The sequence below is a fragment of the Oncorhynchus nerka genome, linkage group LG24 (genome assembly GCF_034236695.1).
Source record: "Oncorhynchus nerka isolate Pitt River linkage group LG24, Oner_Uvic_2.0, whole genome shotgun sequence".
Taxonomy (NCBI): domain Eukaryota; kingdom Metazoa; phylum Chordata; class Actinopteri; order Salmoniformes; family Salmonidae; genus Oncorhynchus; species Oncorhynchus nerka.
The window spans coordinates 55,020,140-55,037,928 of NC_088419.1; the positions used below are offsets into that span (position 1 = coordinate 55,020,140).

At 42.7% G+C, this 17,789-nt stretch overlaps 1 protein-coding gene across 1 annotated transcript in view; it reads right to left on the bottom strand.

Moving 5' to 3' along the window:
- Positions 1 to 907: 907 nt before the first annotated feature.
- The window catches only part of LOC115108205 (polyamine-transporting ATPase 13A3-like), a 70,899-nt gene continuing 54,017 nt past the window's right edge, over positions 908 to 17,789 (bottom strand). The window contains exons 18-32 of the mRNA XM_029632274.2: positions 17,580 to 17,733; positions 17,068 to 17,313; positions 16,120 to 16,292; positions 13,697 to 13,825; positions 13,527 to 13,606; positions 13,343 to 13,385; positions 13,125 to 13,234; positions 12,849 to 12,945; positions 12,668 to 12,740; positions 12,055 to 12,232; positions 11,581 to 11,759; positions 11,312 to 11,400; positions 11,068 to 11,148; positions 9,969 to 10,061; positions 908 to 9,171 (exon numbers count right to left, since the gene is read on the bottom strand). Of these exons, the coding sequence (XP_029488134.1) occupies positions 8,959 to 9,171; positions 9,969 to 10,061; positions 11,068 to 11,148; positions 11,312 to 11,400; positions 11,581 to 11,759; positions 12,055 to 12,232; positions 12,668 to 12,740; positions 12,849 to 12,945; positions 13,125 to 13,234; positions 13,343 to 13,385; positions 13,527 to 13,606; positions 13,697 to 13,825; positions 16,120 to 16,292; positions 17,068 to 17,313; positions 17,580 to 17,733 (1,938 nt within the window). The 3' untranslated portion in view covers positions 908 to 8,958. The remainder of the gene's footprint in view (positions 9,172 to 9,968; positions 10,062 to 11,067; positions 11,149 to 11,311; positions 11,401 to 11,580; positions 11,760 to 12,054; positions 12,233 to 12,667; positions 12,741 to 12,848; positions 12,946 to 13,124; positions 13,235 to 13,342; positions 13,386 to 13,526; positions 13,607 to 13,696; positions 13,826 to 16,119; positions 16,293 to 17,067; positions 17,314 to 17,579; positions 17,734 to 17,789) is intronic.

Sequence of the window (17,789 nt, forward strand, 5' to 3'; positions counted from 1 at the left end):
CATGCAGGCTTACCCTAGCGTAACATTTTGATAACCATGTAAATCTCTCTAGGACAAGGTGACAATATATTCGCCTGTATTTACCTCCCCAAAATTAAAAGCCAATTAGCTGCTAATGTGGCTATTATAAAGAACTACAAATGCCATAATGATCTGGACGAGACTGACGAATTGAGGCAAAGGTAAGAATCTCTGGATTAACAATGTAATGTTTGCTAAATGTAGTAATGAATAAATAGGCTACATTTCTTAAAAAATTGACCATCTGTAAACTGTCTTGTGCAAGTTCTACATTGGACAATACCCGCTTGCAGGGATTTGTAGTTTGCATGGGAAAAATGAATGTTGGTAAAACAATTGGAACCATTTTCCTGTTAGACCACTAGGTTTTGTGGGTATTCTGACACACTGTGGGGCTCTATTATGGCCGGGATTCAATGCGATTGCGCTTTGTCAAAAACATACCTTTTAAAGGCGCATGTGTTCCTGCATTCACAGAACCGCATCGCAGAGGTAAAATAAGAACATTCTGCGTTCATGGTAGATGCTGCATTTGTCCGCTCAATCGCAAACTACCTGTAAATGGCACATTGTCGACAAAGATTAAATCCCGGCCTAAATTTTCCATATAATTTTTTTGTTTTACTATAAAGTAGTCAAACATGTTTTTTTGAAGACCACATTTATTGAAAAGACAATCAAAAGAAATCTAAAGAAATTAGAAACAATCCTTAGTAAAGAAAAAATATATATAAATTACAAGCAATCTACATCTCTGCAACAAAAAACAAAAACATTTCCAGAGAAGAATCTTACTGAGGGTTGGGAGATTAGATTTTGTGGCAACAATCTACACACAAACAAAGACATAGAAAATTGTAATATAACCAACAGGCTTGGTTTTGCATTCAGTTAGGTATTAACTTTATTATAATTCTCTATACGTAACAAATACACACATTTCCCTGAGGAAACAATTCCACTGGAAGTTCTACAGACTCAGTGGCTGATATGTTCTAAATGCCTCAATGGTTCGTTTCAAACACTTAATAAAAAAAACAGGTGATTACAGATGTCAACAACCGGTATAATGTACCTTTTAAGAGCATAGAGTTTCAGCATACACTTCATTGCTATGATAGCCATATCTGGGTAAAATATCATTTATCAGAATAACAATTTGTAAGTTTTAGGGTTATCATTATTGATTCAAAGTTGAAGCATTAAGGTGCATGGTTATGACAGTTGAGAGAATCATTCCCCTAGCAGCAAAACAACCCTCTCTAGAGGAGAGGGGTTGTGATATCCACAGCAATGCACACTCTTCAGCCTGTACATTGTGATTTTACATACAGACTGTGTATAAAAACTCAAAGCATCATTTACATATTTTAGGTGCCAGGTGCTAGTGAAAACGAACATTCAACTAAAGATTGTCAGAATATTTCTGCCCAGAAACAATATTTGTCAAACTGAGGTGCCAATACAATGCCTTCAGAAAGTATTCACACTCATTTACTTTTTACACATTTTTGTTGGAGTTGTTGGTCAACGATCCACACACAATACTCTGTCAAAGTGGAAGAAAAATTATATATTTATGAAAAATAGAAGACAAATATTTATTGATTATATAAGTATTCAATACATGTTAGAATCACCTTCGGCATCAATTACAGCTGTGAGTCTTTTGGGGTAAGTCTAAGAGCTTTGCATACCTGGCTTGTACAATATTAGCCTATTATGCCATTTAAAATTCTTCAAGCTCTGTCAAATTGGTTGTTGATGATTGCTGGACAGCCATTTTCAAGTCCTGCCATAGATTTTCAAGCAGATTTAAGTCAAAACTGTAACTAGTCCAATCAGGAATATTCAATGTTGTCTTGGTAAGCAACTGCAGTGTATATTTGGCTTTGTTTTTTAGGTTATTGTTGACAGGTGAATTTGTCTCCCAGGAAAGCAAATCAGGTTTTCCTCTAGGATTTTGCCTGTGCTTAGCTCTAGTCCATTTATCTTGATCCTAATGAACTCCCTGGTCTTCACCAATGACAAGCATACTCTAACATGATGCAGCCACCACCATGCTTGAAAATATGAAGTGTGGTACTCAGTGATGTGCTGGATTTGCATCAAACAAAACACTTTGTATTTAGGTCAAAAAGCTCTTTACCAAGTGTTTTGCAGTATTGCTTCAGTGCCTTGTTGCAAACAGGATGTACATTTTGAATGTTTTTATTCTGTACAGGCTTCCTTCTTTTCACTCTGTCAATTAAGTTAGTATTGTTGAGTAACTACAATGTTGATCCATCCTCAGTTTTCTCCCATCACAGCCATTAAACTCTTAACAATTTTAAAAATCAGTATTGGTCTCATGGCGAAATCCCTGAGCGGTTTCCTTCCTCTCCGGCTACAGAGATAGGAAGAACATCTGCATCTTTGTAGTGACTGGGTGTATTTATACACCATCCAAAGTGTAATTAATAACTTCACCACCCTCAAATATCATCTGCTTTTTGTTTTCTACCAATAGGTGCCCTTCTTTGTGAGGCATTGGAAAACCTCCCTGGTCTTTGTGGTTGAATCTGTGCTTGAAAATTACTTTTGAACTGAGGGACCTTCCAGATAATTGTATGTGTGGGGTAGTCATTCAACAATAATGTTAACCACTATCATTGCATGCAACTTAAGCACATTTGTACTCCTGTACGTATTTAGGCTTGCCATATGAAATGGGTTGAATAGTTGACTCAAGACATTTCAGATTTTCATTTTTAATTAATTTGTCAAATAAATTCTAAAAAACAACATTTGACATTATGGGGTATTGTGTGTAGAAGTAAAGGGGTGGGACTTTCTGAAGGCACTGGATATTATATGGAATCCCTTTTTTCAATCATTAGATTAATAGTAACTGTTTTCAGAGTACTGACTAGATATTGGTCGTAGGGCAAGGAGTTTCACACCTCACCAAGCAACATTCCAGGCTTTAAAAGTATAACTACAGCCCAGTTTTTCCTGGTTAGGTCACAAGGTCAGAAATAACTTCTGGCCCTAGACAATCGCACCTCATCATTGGCTTAAATAATAATTATAGAAATGCCCAATAGAATCATGTCTAATTCAGAAAGATGAACACAGCGTTGCTGTTCCGGTAAAAAAGAAAAGAAAGTGTACAGACAACTGATCGTGACAAAACAGTACCACAAATAGAGAGTCGAAAGCAACACTACAGCCCTTAGATGAATGACAAATACAGACTTCAGACTTCAAGCACATCTCTAAACAATATTTAAGCTAAATTTGAACACACAAATACTGTAAATGTACACATAATATTCCAGTCTAATTTGGATTTCGGCTTTTTGGACCGATCTGGAAACAGATATTACTTGTTTACAACCATTTGAACATTGATTAAAATGTTCTTTACTCTTTGGGAAAGACAAAATATGGTTTGTTTTATATAATCATTCAACAAAACTAACATTTGATTTTGAATTGAACTAAATGCCACATTTAAATAAAATAATTGGAGTCTTCTACAGATATTTAGGAAAGATCCCCTGAACAGAAGAAAATAACAATAACCAACATGAATAATTCTTCAGAAACATTTAGTAAAAATACCCTTACTAAAAGCAAAACTGGATTCAATCATAGAGTTGGTTTAGACATGTGAATTGGCACATAAGGATGTACTATTGCCCCTGGTCATATCGTCAATCAATGGAAATTTCTGGAAAATGCTCTTTAGTGTGCATTGTATACACCTTTATCATATTTTGTATTTATTATGGATCCCCATTAGCTGCTGCCAGCTACTCTTCCTGGGGTCCAGCAAAATTAAGGCAGTTTATACAATTTTAAAAACATTACAATACATTCAGACTGTGTGCCCTCAGCCCCCTACTCCACCACTACCACATATATACAGTACAAAATCCATGTGTACGTGTGTATGCACCTATGTTTGTGTTGCTTCATAGTCCCCGCTGTTCCATAAGGTGTTTTTTTAATCTGTTTTTTAAATCTAATTTGACTGCATGCATGAGTTGCTTGACGTGGAATAGAGTTCCATGTAGTCATGGCTCTATTTAGTACTGTGCGCCTTCCATAGCCTGTTCTGGACTTGGGGACTGTGACGAGACCTCGTGTCATGTCTTGTGGGGTATGCATGGGTGTCTGAGCTGTGCGCCAGTAGTTCAAACAGACAGCTTGGTGCATTCAAATACAAGCATGCTCTCCTCCACTTTGAGACAGGAGAGATTGACATGCATATTATTAATATTAGCTCTCTGTGTATATCCAAGGGCCAGCCGTGCTGCCCTGTTCTGAACCAGTTGCAATTTTCCTAAGTCCTTTTTTGTGGCACCTGACCACGACTGAGCAGTAGTCCTGGTGCGACAAAACTAGGGCCCGTAGGACCTGCCATACTACCAACACACAGGAAATCATTAACATTACAATAGAGATCTGAAAGGGTTGATCTGGTAATTATGTATAACTAGAACATTGTAAGTAACAACCGTTTGTTATTCTTGAAATTTAAATATGAATCTTTAAAAAATAAACAAAAGTGATTGATGCAGAAAAAAAACAGAATAAATTAATACTGCCTTAACATGTCATTGTCTAAAATTATTTTTGATTTGAACTAGCATTCTAGCGGTATCTCTCAGTACCGTGTTTCTGACAATTCTGAAACACATTTTGGATTAACACAAACTAGGATCTCTGACGATACCTGATCTGCTACTATGAGGAGAAAGACTGGCTTATAGTACACAACTGACCGGCAGAAAATATGACATCTACAATATGGTGAACACATGAGGGTGGACAGCAATGCACATAGTACATTTTATGTTATGAAATAATGTGAACCAATTTAGCTGTTGAGAATATATGAATCGTGACAGTGTGTGTGTGCATGTTTGTGCACTGTATCTTCGAGTATATGGACAACAATGGTGGCAGAGGTATAGGATTGGCTCATTGTAATGGAATTAGAATTAAATGGTATCAAGCACGTTCAGACATTTTTCTCACATGTTTTAGACTGTTCTCTCTGCTACCTCACAGCAAGCAGTGCCAGTGTGCACCAAGTCTCGAACCAACAGGATCCTGTACAGCTTCTACCCCCAAGCCATAAGACCACTAAATATTGCTGAGCAATTAAGTTTATTTTTCATTGTTTTAAGCAACTAATTGGCTGAAGTTGGTTCAATTATTTGAATTCCATTCTGTTAATTTTTTTTCTGTATGCTCAATGAGCACATTCTACAGTTTCTCTCGAGATAAATCAGATCCGGCCTGAACTGTGCGATGTAGTTTCCAACAGGCCAGTATTCTACATAGTTTAGTGCATATAACATGTTAATTAACTACAATGACCATAATCCATTGCGCATCTACTTGTCCGGTCTATGTTTCTTTTACGCCTGCTACAGGAAGAGACAAGAATGCACGATCGTGAGGTGCCAGAGCAGCTGTTGCTTCGCGAGGTATCCCTACCAGAAAATACATGATCAAAGTGATTGATCGTTGTTATTCAGCAGTCATAAGTATTATTTACTTTGACGAGCTACAGAATAGTGATTTTGTCAGACAGCAGCTCTATAGACATGAGATGATGACTTGTAATGAAATAAAGTCATCAAATAAAACAAATGTAATACACAAAATATATTTTATATTAAAGTAATGTGAATAAATGGTTAATAAGTGATCAGCAGTAAATGTGCAGCATTTAACCCAAATAATCGCAACCTAAAACCGTGATTATTTTTTAATAATCGAACCAAAACAACCTCCAAAAAAACACTAATCGCTTAGCACTACTGCTAAACAAGACTGGTAAATAGATAAGGAAATGGCTACCTGGACTTCCGGCATTGACCCTTTTCTGCACTAACTCTATGCATGAACTCGATGCACACACACTGGAATCTACCTACACAATCACACACCCACAAACTCGGGCACACATGCATACTGATGCCACACACACTTTCACCACATACTCTGCTGCTACGGTCTTATCTATCCTGTTGCCTAGTCACTTTACACCTACTTGATGTGCATATCGACCTCAATTACCTTGTACTCCTGCACGGTACTTCCTGAACATAGCAATGTTTTGTTACTTGTTATTGTTATTCGTATTTATTCCTTGTTAGTATTTCTATTGTAATTATTTTTTATCTTTAACTCTGCATTGTTGGAAAAGGACCCAGAAGTAATAATTTCACTCAGTCTACACCGGTTGTTTACGAAGCATGTGACAAATGAAATTAGATTGTATTTGATTTGAGCCAGTCATCCTAGATCTCCACCCAGCAGCTTCCTCTCATGGACAATGAGTATTAGCCCTTTGATTTCTCTTTTGACTGTGCAGTGGTTATACATGCAGGCTATTATGGCTATTGCGCAGTGTGTATCGGTTGTACAGTGTGTGTTGCCAGTTGCACGGCTGTATGGAGAGAGCATACAGCTAAGCTAATGAATTTCACAATGCCATTATCATACCTTGTTTCTTCTTCCATGGGAAGAAATGCAATACAGGATAATTTTTTTCCCTTCCAAAGACAGTTTTTATGAGGAGCAATGCTAGCCCATGTGTGGCCAGTTTGACACGATTTTGCAAGTCTATTCGCCTATGGATGGTTTCTACATGGGGGGGGGGGGTTGCTGCTACACATGATTCCAAGCCGTTTGCATGCTGCCTCTTCTGCGCACATACTGTTTCATAATACAAAAAGGTTCTGGTTCAGCAATAATAAGATTACAGTACTGTTGGGTAAGCAGTAGTGTTCCAACCACCATGTAACAATGGCTATATGGAGCTGGGTTCATGCACATCCATGCTTCGAGTCTCCTGTATGATGATAACCACCTTAGTGGAGATGTCTGGTGGCTGCTTACAAACAAAAGCAATGGGAAAAGATCTTGAGCCTCTTTAGGAATCACGGCAGCAGCAACTACAACTGTAGAAATAAGAACTAAGATTGGAGTGTGTTCGGTTGCTGCCTATTTCAGCCGGAGGTCTGACTCTGCCACAGGACCCAGCCTGTCGACACCAAGGACTATTGGACTGCAGGTACACCGGGTGAGGAGAAGGGGAGTGGATATAGAGTAGACCAGTGGTTCTCAACTGGTTTTGCCCCGGACACAAATTAAACCAGGTTGGCTCAGTCGCGATTTGATACAGTATATATATACACAAAAGTATGTGGACACCCCTTCATATTAGTGGATTCCGATATTTCAGCCACACCCGTTGCTGACAGGTGTATAAAATCGAGCACACAGCCATGCAATCTCCATAGACAAACATTGGCAGTAGATTGGCCTTACTGAAGAGCTCAGTGACCTTCAACATGGCCCCGTCACAGGATGCTACCTTTCCAACTAGTCAGTTCGTCAAATTTATGCCCTGCTAGAGCTGCCCCGGTCAACTGTAAGTGCTGTTATTTTGAAGTGGAAACGTCTAGGCTCACCCGCGAAGTGGTAGGCCACACAAGCTCACAGAACGGGATCGCCGAGTACGGAAGCGCGTAAAAATCATCTGTCCTCGGTTGCAACACTCACTACCGAGTTCCAAACAGCCATTGGAAGTAACGTCAGCACAAGAACTGTTCGTCGGGAGCTTAATGAAATGGGTTTCCATGGCCGAGCAGCCGCACTCAAGCCTAAGATTGCCATAAGTCGGCTAAAGTGGTGTAAAGCTCGCCGCCAATGGACTCTGAAGCAGTGGAAACGCGTTCTCTGGAGTGATTAATCACGCTTCACCATCTGGCAGACCGAAGGACAAATCTGGGTTTGGCGGATTCCAAGAGAACGCTACCTGCCCCAATGCTTAGTGCCAACTGTAAAGATTGGTGGAAGAGGAATAATGGTCTGGCACTGTTTTTCATGGTTCGGGCTAGGCCCCTTAGTTCCAGTGAAGGGACATCTTAACATTACAGCATACAATGACATTCTAGACGATTCTGTGCTTCCAACTTTGTGGCAACAGTTTGGGGAAGGTCCTTCACTGTTATAGCATGACAATGCCCCTGTGCACAAATCAAGGTCCATACAGAAATTGTTTGTCGAGATTGGTGTGGAAGAACTTGACTGGCCTGCATAGGGCCCTGACCTCAACACCATTGAGCACCTTTGTGATCCAGACTTAATTGCCCAACATCAGCGCCTGACCTCACTAATGCTTGTGTATGAATGGAGCAAATCCTCACAGCAATGTTCCAACATCTAGTGGAAAGACTTCCCAGAAGAGTGGAGGCTGTTGTAGCAGCAAAGGGGGCACCGACTCAATATTAATGCCCATGATTTTGGAATGAGATGTTTGACAAGCAGGTGTCCACATACCTTTGGTCATATAGTGTATTTGCATCACAAAGAAAATTAGCAATGCAATCTGGAAAAATGTATGTTAATAAACTCAATGGTTTGAGACCACAAAATCAATTAACATAGCGCTGCTATTTAGCTCTATATTGAAAATAGTGATTGAAGAAAAATAGGTCAGATTACATTATTTAATCACTTTCTAACTAGTTTTAGTCGTTTAAGTCCAGACAACTGCGACCCATTCAAAACCACCCGTGACCAAAATTTGGGTTGTGACCCACCAGTTGAGAATCGCTGGAGTAAACTATCCTTGGGATGTATTTGTGTAGTAGACAAACCTTTGTAGACCAGGGGGTGGTGGCAGGTTGAGGGGTTTGGTTGGTGGGGCTTATGTAGACTAGCCAGGTTCTGAACACTGATGGATCTGAGCAGCAAAGAGCATGAAGAGACCAGATACCTGGACACTCCCATTTGTCCATCCCACAAACCATTTTTACCATCACCCCATCTTTCATAGTCTTTCGCCTCGTCCTTTTCATAGACAACAGTTTGTCCTTTTGGTCGTGTATGTATATCTGCTTTAGCAAGATCGGGGGCGGGGGGGTGCTAGGAATCGGCCATGATCTGGCAGGAGGAGCAGTTTTCTGGGGTGTTGCCGGGCGGCGGCGGATTGGCTTCGGTGGTGGTGGTGGGTTTGGGGGGCCAGTCGGGGTCCACGCTCAGCTCCTGGGCCAGGTGCATGTACAGTGCCTTGGGTACCTTCCTCTGCCGGCAGCACAGCCACGACAGACACTTGGGTCCCCAGAGGTCTATGCCACCCTGGAAACCGCACGATAACAACAACAAGAGGAGGGAAAGGGCAAAGAAAACTTAATGAATATTTTTTTCCTCTGTGGATATGTTTCCTCATTCATTATCTTCCCAATTGTCTTTTGTATTTTTGTGCCTTTAGAAGGTAGAATGATCTCACATGCGCTATATAACCTAAAAAGGTAGTGATGGTATTCAGATTGGTTCACTATTGCAGCATGCATACACATTGTTTTATTATGGTTTTTAACTGTTGTGAAACATTCTATAATTTCAACAGAATAAGTTATTAGGTAATTCAAATCAAGTCAAGCATGGCTGGCAATACGTTTGGGGGATTGTCGTTTTTCTGCCGAGAATTACCTCAAAATAAGCAGTGCAACAGAGAAGTTACTTAGGATAATTTGTGACACCATGGGTGGGATCAAGAGTGACACCATTGGTGGGACACATACCCTTCTCAGCTAGCCTGCAGTGGACACTGTACCTGACCTAGACCATGTGGTTTCCACTCACACTGTTAGGAGCTAACAGGGGACGCTTTGATGGCGCATGCAGCGGGAGGAGTTTACTGGAGCCAATACTGTACTACTGCTGGGGGTATTAAATATAGGAAGGAATCGTGCTCCCAGAGTAATAACACAGACAACCCACCATGGGACAAAAGAGGGTCAGAGAACAAGAAGGTCCACACATGCAAGGTTTGGGTATGTTATATAATAAGAGTGCTGGGTGATAGAGAAAGAGAAAGGAGAGAAAGAAGAGATTAAAAGCGAGGGTGGAAGAGGAGTGTCAGATTTCCCAACCTGTGTTGTCGGGGTGGCGGGGGTGGTGCCATAGTTGCCCTGCTTGTCTCGGCTGAACACAAGCTTCCATAAGACGACGTCAAGGACGAGGGTCTATGGAATAATAGGCGCAGTGGGCGGGAAAAAAATTACAAAGAGCAGAGTGGCTACTTGATCACACAGCTTTTCTCAAGCAGATTTTGTCCATCCTCATTTGTGTTTTGTATAGTCAAACTACTGAAAGGACATTTGAGGTGATTTCAGCTCTGTGCGTTAGTCGTGAGTAGAGGCAAAGGGAGTTATTCTCAACATAAACGAAGACAATAAATACAATGAGAAAGAGGGTGTCATCATCTACAACAGGATGGTGCTTTTTAAAAGTGGATTTTGTTGTGAGACAGGGATCTGTTCCTGGTGATTATCCATTGAGCGTCATTGGTTGGTGTGTGGGAGGTTGGCAGCCTTGGAGAGACCGCCATCTTGTGTCACTGCTAAGCTGTGTGTGGCAGGCTCAAGAACGGGGAGAGAGAACTGCTCTACTGCGCAGGGCAAGCCAGGGGCATTTTCTAATAGTAAATCACCGGTGATCCATCTCTATCATTGGGCCACACAGCTCTAGGTCATCATTTTCTGCCACTTGTCTACGCTTGGAGATTGAGAAAGAGCAGAGCCTGGGTGTGTAACCAACCACCCATTAGATTTAATGCGCTGAGTGGTTTACAGCGTGGCCGTCACTGTGGTGATGACCGGTTGTATTTAAAGAAAGGGAGGAATTGTGTGTGTCCCCGCTCAAGTAACAAGAGGGCATTTTTCAGTTGGTTACGTCAATGAAAGACGAGGCAGTTTCTGTATTTTTCAAACTGAAAAGATAGTCAAATGGTACATCACAGCTCAGCCCTCCACTTCATCCTTTAACACTCTCCGACAGTAGGTCAGAGTCAACGCACAATCGAACACCACGTGACAACCTATGCACCTTCGTCAAAACACTGATGACGACAACATTGATGACGTCAACACTGACCAAACAAAAACTGTACATGCGAAAAATACCTATGTAACATGGTGTAAAGAGAGCCCAGAATATTGCAAAATGGACAGTTTAATGTGTGTGTCTTACCTCCGCCAAGACAGACACGGCTGCATTGACTACGATGATGAAGAACAGAGCAATTCTCCATTCAAATGGAACACACACAATCTAGACGGGAGGGAGAGGAACAGATTCTCAAGAGCACAATTAAACAAGAAATTGAAGCAACGCCATGTTAATTCACAAAGTCATTACTGTAGGACCCAATTCAACCGAAGCTTGAGGCTAATATCTGTATGAAGCTAGTCTCTCCTGGTTGATGCCCACTCACCTCTAGGAATTCATCAATAGCAGACACAGGGTAGAACATGATGAAGAACAGAAATATGTACAAGCCAATACATGACACCACGAAGGGCCCTGCAAAGAAAGAGACGGCCAGAACAACTAATCAAACATAGGTCAGTCACACAGGAAAAAATTGTGCATTTCCAACCAATCTCAAAACCTAACTTGATTTTGGATCCAACACTTAAAAAAAAAACACTTTTATACTGTTAGCCGATTTTCAGGCAAATACGTAGGAACATTGGTCCTCACAGTTTTTGTAGCTGGGCTGTCTGAAGGGCTTCCCCTTGGAAAAGACAATGGCCACGATGAGGTACTGGAAGGAGGAGACGTAGAACAGGGAGGTGTTCTCGTAGTTCTTGATGTTGTGGTCGTCCTCAGAGGAGTTGTGCTTCGGGGAGAAGTTGGCATGGGGGGACGAGTTGCAGGCACTGGGAGAGGAGAGAACAGATGCACACAGTCATATGTATATCGGGAAGCAGTTTTACAAGTCAAAGGTTGACTGGCGACGTCCCTACTGTTTGCAGTAATGGTATACAATAAGACATTCACGGTATTTGGCTTATCGGTTTGTTTTGAGTCTGGTAGTGTCGTCTCGTTGGTCCATTGGTGTATTGTTACAGGTTATTGGTGTGAATTGGTGATTTTACATTCTTACTGCTGTCCCCCCAATGGTGTGTTTTGAATAGGTCCAGTAGTTAGCTTGGGGGTTGAACTTGGACTCACTCAGACTCTGGCGTCCAGATGTCGTACCAGGCCTGGTGTCGGACCCAGAGGAAAGCGATGGTCTGGAAGCCCAGACAGATGAGGATCTGAGTCAGTACGGAGAACAGCAGAGGGCCTGAGATCAGACCTGAGGGGGGACGCCTCGACACCAGCTCCTTCCACGCTGGGTTCAGAGACACTGGACAGAGAAGGTGGGAGAGACCATGACAAAGACACAGGGAAAGAAGTAAGGAACCGGAAGGTAGGATGGGTAGAGAGAGTGAAGTACAAACCCAGCGAAGCTGGTAGTAGATCAAACATTTAATTTAAAAGGACAAGTTCACTTTTATTTCTAACAAACCTCAATTTTCAAAAATTTCACCTGGTTTATAGAAACTTACCAACATCTAAAGACCTGCATCACTCTACTGAGAGCTTTGCCGTTTCTAAAATAAACTATTTGGGTGTTTTTGGAGACTTTGTTCATATTTATCCGTGACTCCCATACTGCAGAACGAGCAATGAGGAAGTCTATTGCTGGTGGGGTAAGTTTCTAAAAACCAAATTAAATCGCAATAAAAGTGTCAGGACACTTGAGGACAAGTGTCAAACTTGCTAGTATTGATCTACTTACTGGTGAAGACAATGAGGAGGATGATAGCGATGTCGATAAAGAGGAACTGGAAGTCTCCCAGATTACTGAGGATCTGACATGGTTACAGAGAGATAAGGTCAGAGGTCAGCTACTGTATACACCAGAGACTAGTAATATCCTGACAGGAGTGCAGAGACTAAGGGAGGGGTACTGTACTCACAGAGTAGAGCAGGGTGACACTGATGTACTGGATGATGCTGTAGAGGGCCATGAACTTGAACACACAGAAGGAGGTGATGAGAGCCGCTCGCCCTTCTCTGTGGATAGATATTATTATTTAAAAAAATTTAGGAACAAATCGAGCGAGTCAGCATGCAAGTGTTTTTATAAGGCTCACTGATTAGTCTCTAAGCTTGGCAGTAAGCTGGTGTTCATTTGTTAGCCATGTTGAGCTGATGGGTAGTGTTCTGGTGCTTGAGGCCCAGAGCAGGCCTACCTGATGAGGCTGGGCACACAGGAGATGTTGGGGGTCCTGGAGGTGAAGGGAGAGGCTACAGAGGCCTCCAGCTCGGAGAGAGAGATCCCACCATGAGCCCTCTTCAAAGCCTAGAGAGCGAGGTTGGAGGGGGGGAGAAAGTTGAAGCAATAACAGTGTCTTCTATCTGCATGATCATTTGACAACAAAAAACACTTTCAAAAGAGGTCTGTACTTACACCACAATCATTTGCGCCATCTCCACACATGCCCACAAAATAGCTGCAGATGGGGAAAGATAATTTACTGTTTTTAACTGTAATTTACAAAATGTGTAATGAATGAAATTTAAACAGATCTATGAAGAGGGTGAGTGTGTACTGTGCCATTTGTGCCCATGGGGTCAACAGCGTCTCTACTCACTCCACACTCTGCAGTGCTTCAATGAGCTGGGTCTTCTGGTCGGGGGCCATTCGGGCAAACACTGTCCCACGCAGCACCAACTACACCACATAGGCCGACAACAACGCATTAGACACAACCAAATCATAACAGCAATAGCTATGTGTTTATTGGGGAATGGACCCCATTACCTTCTGCAGCACATCCTGAAAGTGCTCAGAGATGACAGCAAAGGACTTGCCACTCATGGCGAAGTGGTACTGGTCCTGAGACGTGGGCTCGTCAGTGTGACACACATCCTCTAGACTGATCTCTATTTCCTGTTGGGACAGGAAGGGACAGGGGGGGCAAGCAGGTACAGGTGAACAAGGGAAGAATGACATCTTGCAGATGAGTGATACAACATGGCTTATGTAGAGTAACAGTTGTAAAAGCTAGCGACTGACAACTTCAGTTTCCACCAATATTCACTTTGGCACTCTAAAATATCATTAAGACTTGGTGTAGTTATTGTCAAAATGATGAAAACAGTGGGCCATTTTAGTCAACTAAATGCCCTTTCATTTTTAGTCACGTCACATTTGTATTGCCTCATTAACCTGTAGTAAACATATGTCACTGACTTCTACGTGCACAAACATGCATAGCGTTGTCCTACCAACATATTTGTCTGAGTAACATCCTATTCTCTTCCCAGCAGCAGAAATATGACAAACATATAGAATAATTATCTGGCCATGTAAATTCCTCACTCAGCCTACATAGATAGTGTATATTACATACAGAACAAATAGACACACACACACACACACAAGTGGAGAGAGCGCGAGAGAAGCATAATCACCAGATGGTGCCGCAAAGCAGGAAGGGTTGCACATCAGTCACTCGGTCACGTCATTGGCATTGTGGTCAACGTTCCACAGATGCCACAGCCACATTGGGGTCCAAAAGTAGAATGGGAGCTAATGACTTTCGCTCAGTGATGTAGTGGAGTCACAAAAACGGAGTCCGAATCGGTGCTCGAGTACTGGTCCAAGTGTTCAAGTCTGAGTCACCATTAAAACAAAATAAAAGTTATTTACCCAGTCAGATACAGTGTAGTGGCAAGAGGAATTTAGTCAATAAATTGACCCCTATGACTGAACAAGTTGTCGCCTAAACAAATAGTTAACAGTCCGGTCTGCTAGTAGCCTAGTTTAAGAACGAGCCACTTTATGAATGCCCGCCAATGCACGATAGAGAGAAACACGTAGCGCCGGTATTATGGGTCATATCTTTTGAACCGTAAGGGCTAGAATCAAGCTGTTTCTCTCAGGAAAAGAGGGAGAGTTGGCTACAGAACCTGCCTATGAAATGCAGTGGGGAAAGTGGGAGGGTTGAGCGAGACCACAAATTCAAAGACAGCCTAGTTCTCTATACTCAAGGGAGAGAAAAACATAGCTAGACTTGTTTTACTATTAAACTCAATGCAGCTACTGTTTTTTATTTCGTAAAGCAGCTTATGTTTCTTAACCAGGCAAAGGATAGCCAACGAGGAAGTTGGTGGTGACTGGTTATCTACGGGAAGCAAGAGAGAGTCGCTAACGTGAGGTGTATAATCAGAGGCGGAGCGCCTCAACTCTTGCTCCCCCGCAGCTCACATGATGTAGGCCGGGTTTGGTGCATCCTTCCCACTGCTGAACAGAACTGTGCTGAGCATCTGTGCTGCTAATAAAGCTATCAATCTCACCAAAAACCTTTGTCAAGTCCACTTAGCAGTCAGATTTTAGTCAGAGGGAATTTATCCGTGTCTCGTTTTTAGTCAACTGAAATTAAAAAGCTTTTTAGTTTCGTATTTTTTTTTCTGGGTCTATTTAGTTAGTTAAAGTCTCGTCAATTGCCACTGAAAAATATTTTTGTCACTATTTTTGTTGACGAAATTACCACTGGTTTCCATATAAACTGATGTGGAGACCTTAAAGGGCTTCATTGCCAAATCCCTATATCTACTTCCTCAGAGTCAGATGAACAAGGGATACCATTTTTATGTCTCAACGTCCAGTACGAAGGAAGTTGGAGCAAGTTTCGTGAGCCAATGCTAACTAGCTTTAGCGCAACGATGAAGTCCACAAGGACAGTTAGCATGCTAGTTGTTCCCATAGACTTCCAGTAATTGCACTAACGCTAGGTAGCAACTTCCTTCAAACTGAACACATACAAATGGTATCCACAAGTTCATCTGACTGAGGAAGTAGATAAAGGGCTTCATTGCCAAAATCCCAAACTATCCCTTTAAGGTATGCCAGTAAATATACATATTCCTGATAGCATCTAGACACAATCTGACACAATGACTGGCTGCCATTGTCTAGAACCCAGAACACACCCATTCATTCATCCATTCCTGCTGCATGTGATCACTGGGCTATTTCTGAGTTCTGATGTAACCAGCTTCTCATTGAAACTGAGGGGGATCCGAGCAACTAGCTTAATCATGACTCGTGCTGGCCCACAGAGGGCACTCATGTGTGGTGTTTCTGTTTTCCATCTCACTCACCCAGCATCTAGTGTGTGTGTGTGTCTGTCTGACAGAGCTGTAATTAGCCACACCCACCGCCAGGGGTCCATCTCTCACCTCCAGGCGTGGGGCTTTGCCCACATGTTTGCTGGGTTTGTCTGCGTAGCGCCAGTTGATCTTGGCCGACTGACCATCTTTGGAGGGCAGCGCGTCGGCGATGATGACTCGGTCCTGAGGGGGGATCATGCCACAGTCCCTGGCCACTGAGATGGCCGTCAACATGTTGTCACCTGGAGGAAAGATGTTAAATGTTGTCTTTAGGCACAGACCAACTCATAACCATTATGGAAGGGGGGGAGACACAAAACAGATTTTTAGATCATTGCCCAAGAGGCGACTGCCTCCTATTCCCTGAGGTACAGGGGGGTATTGTCCTGGCGCTATGCTCTTTGTGAAACTCTAAACCTGGGTAGGGGTTGGGATGGGGCGGCCTGGGCATACTGGCTCTGGACCAGTGGTCCGCATGACAGGCCACGGGTTAGTGAGAGGGGTTGGCGGGCGGTGAAACTATATAATTGTGTGATTACATTTACAGTGCTGAAAGCGACAGAGGGAGAAAAGGAGAGAGAGAGACACCGGGCAGGACTTTGGCTCTTTCTGCCAGTTAAGCTGCATGGCCCAGAACTTTATTAGTCTGGATTCCAGGAATACCTCCGTAAAGCGTTGAGAACCACAAGAAAAACCCAAAGATCATCACAGCCAACATCACATTCTATGTGTGTGAGGCATGGCTACATGAATGGGTACTGGTGGTTGTCATTAGAGAGTGACAACTCATGTCTGATAGTGATCCTGTGTGGCTCGGTTGGTAGAGCATGGCGCTTGTAACACCAGTATTGTGGCCACCCATATGTGGAATGTATGCATGCATGATTATGTGTCACTTTGGGGAAAAAAGCCCAAGTCTACTGAATGGCTTTCACAGATCCAGTCAAGTCAGATCAGTGATGATGTTTTACTGTGTATGTTGATATGATAAACATGTTGGTGTGCCCGCTTTCTCACCAGTGACCATGACGGTGCGGATGTGTGCCCTGCGGAGGTCCTCCAGTACCCCGGCGGTCTCAGCCTTCAGCTTGTTCTGCATGATGATCAGCCCCAGGAACTCCATGTTGGCCTCCATCTGGTCCCTGTTGACGTTCTGGACTTTGTGCCAGGTGAGTTTGGACTCGAGGCGGCGGTGGGCCAGGGCGATGACCCGGAAGCCCTGCTTGGTGTAGTCCTCCAGAACATCCGCAAAGTCCTCTGGAACTACACGGACAGACGGTTTCGAAAACATCTTCAAAATGAACAATTCCAGGGAGCAAAACATTTCACTGAAAATGCTCGTCTTTATCATGGCATTGGCATCATGTCAATACACCAGTCGTATGACATGATTATCACACTTAGTTAGTCCAAGGCTATGACTGAATAGCCGAGCGTTCGTTCCTTACTATACTGGCCATAACTTCTTCTCAATAGGAGCGTCTGCAAAATGTACTGTCAAATTCAGAGTAAACAGTTAAGAGACCAACCAGTGTCTTTCTTGCAGAGGCTGGCCACCACCTCGGGCGCCCCCTTGAGGTAGGCATCCATGCGCTTCTCCCCCAGCAGACGGGCTACCACACACATCCTCTGCAGCGCCGAGGAGAAGGGGAACTGACGCACAATACCAATCTCATAGGCCAACTGTATGGGGACACAACACACAGAATTACCTTTCACCTCCAGATCTTTCACCTCCA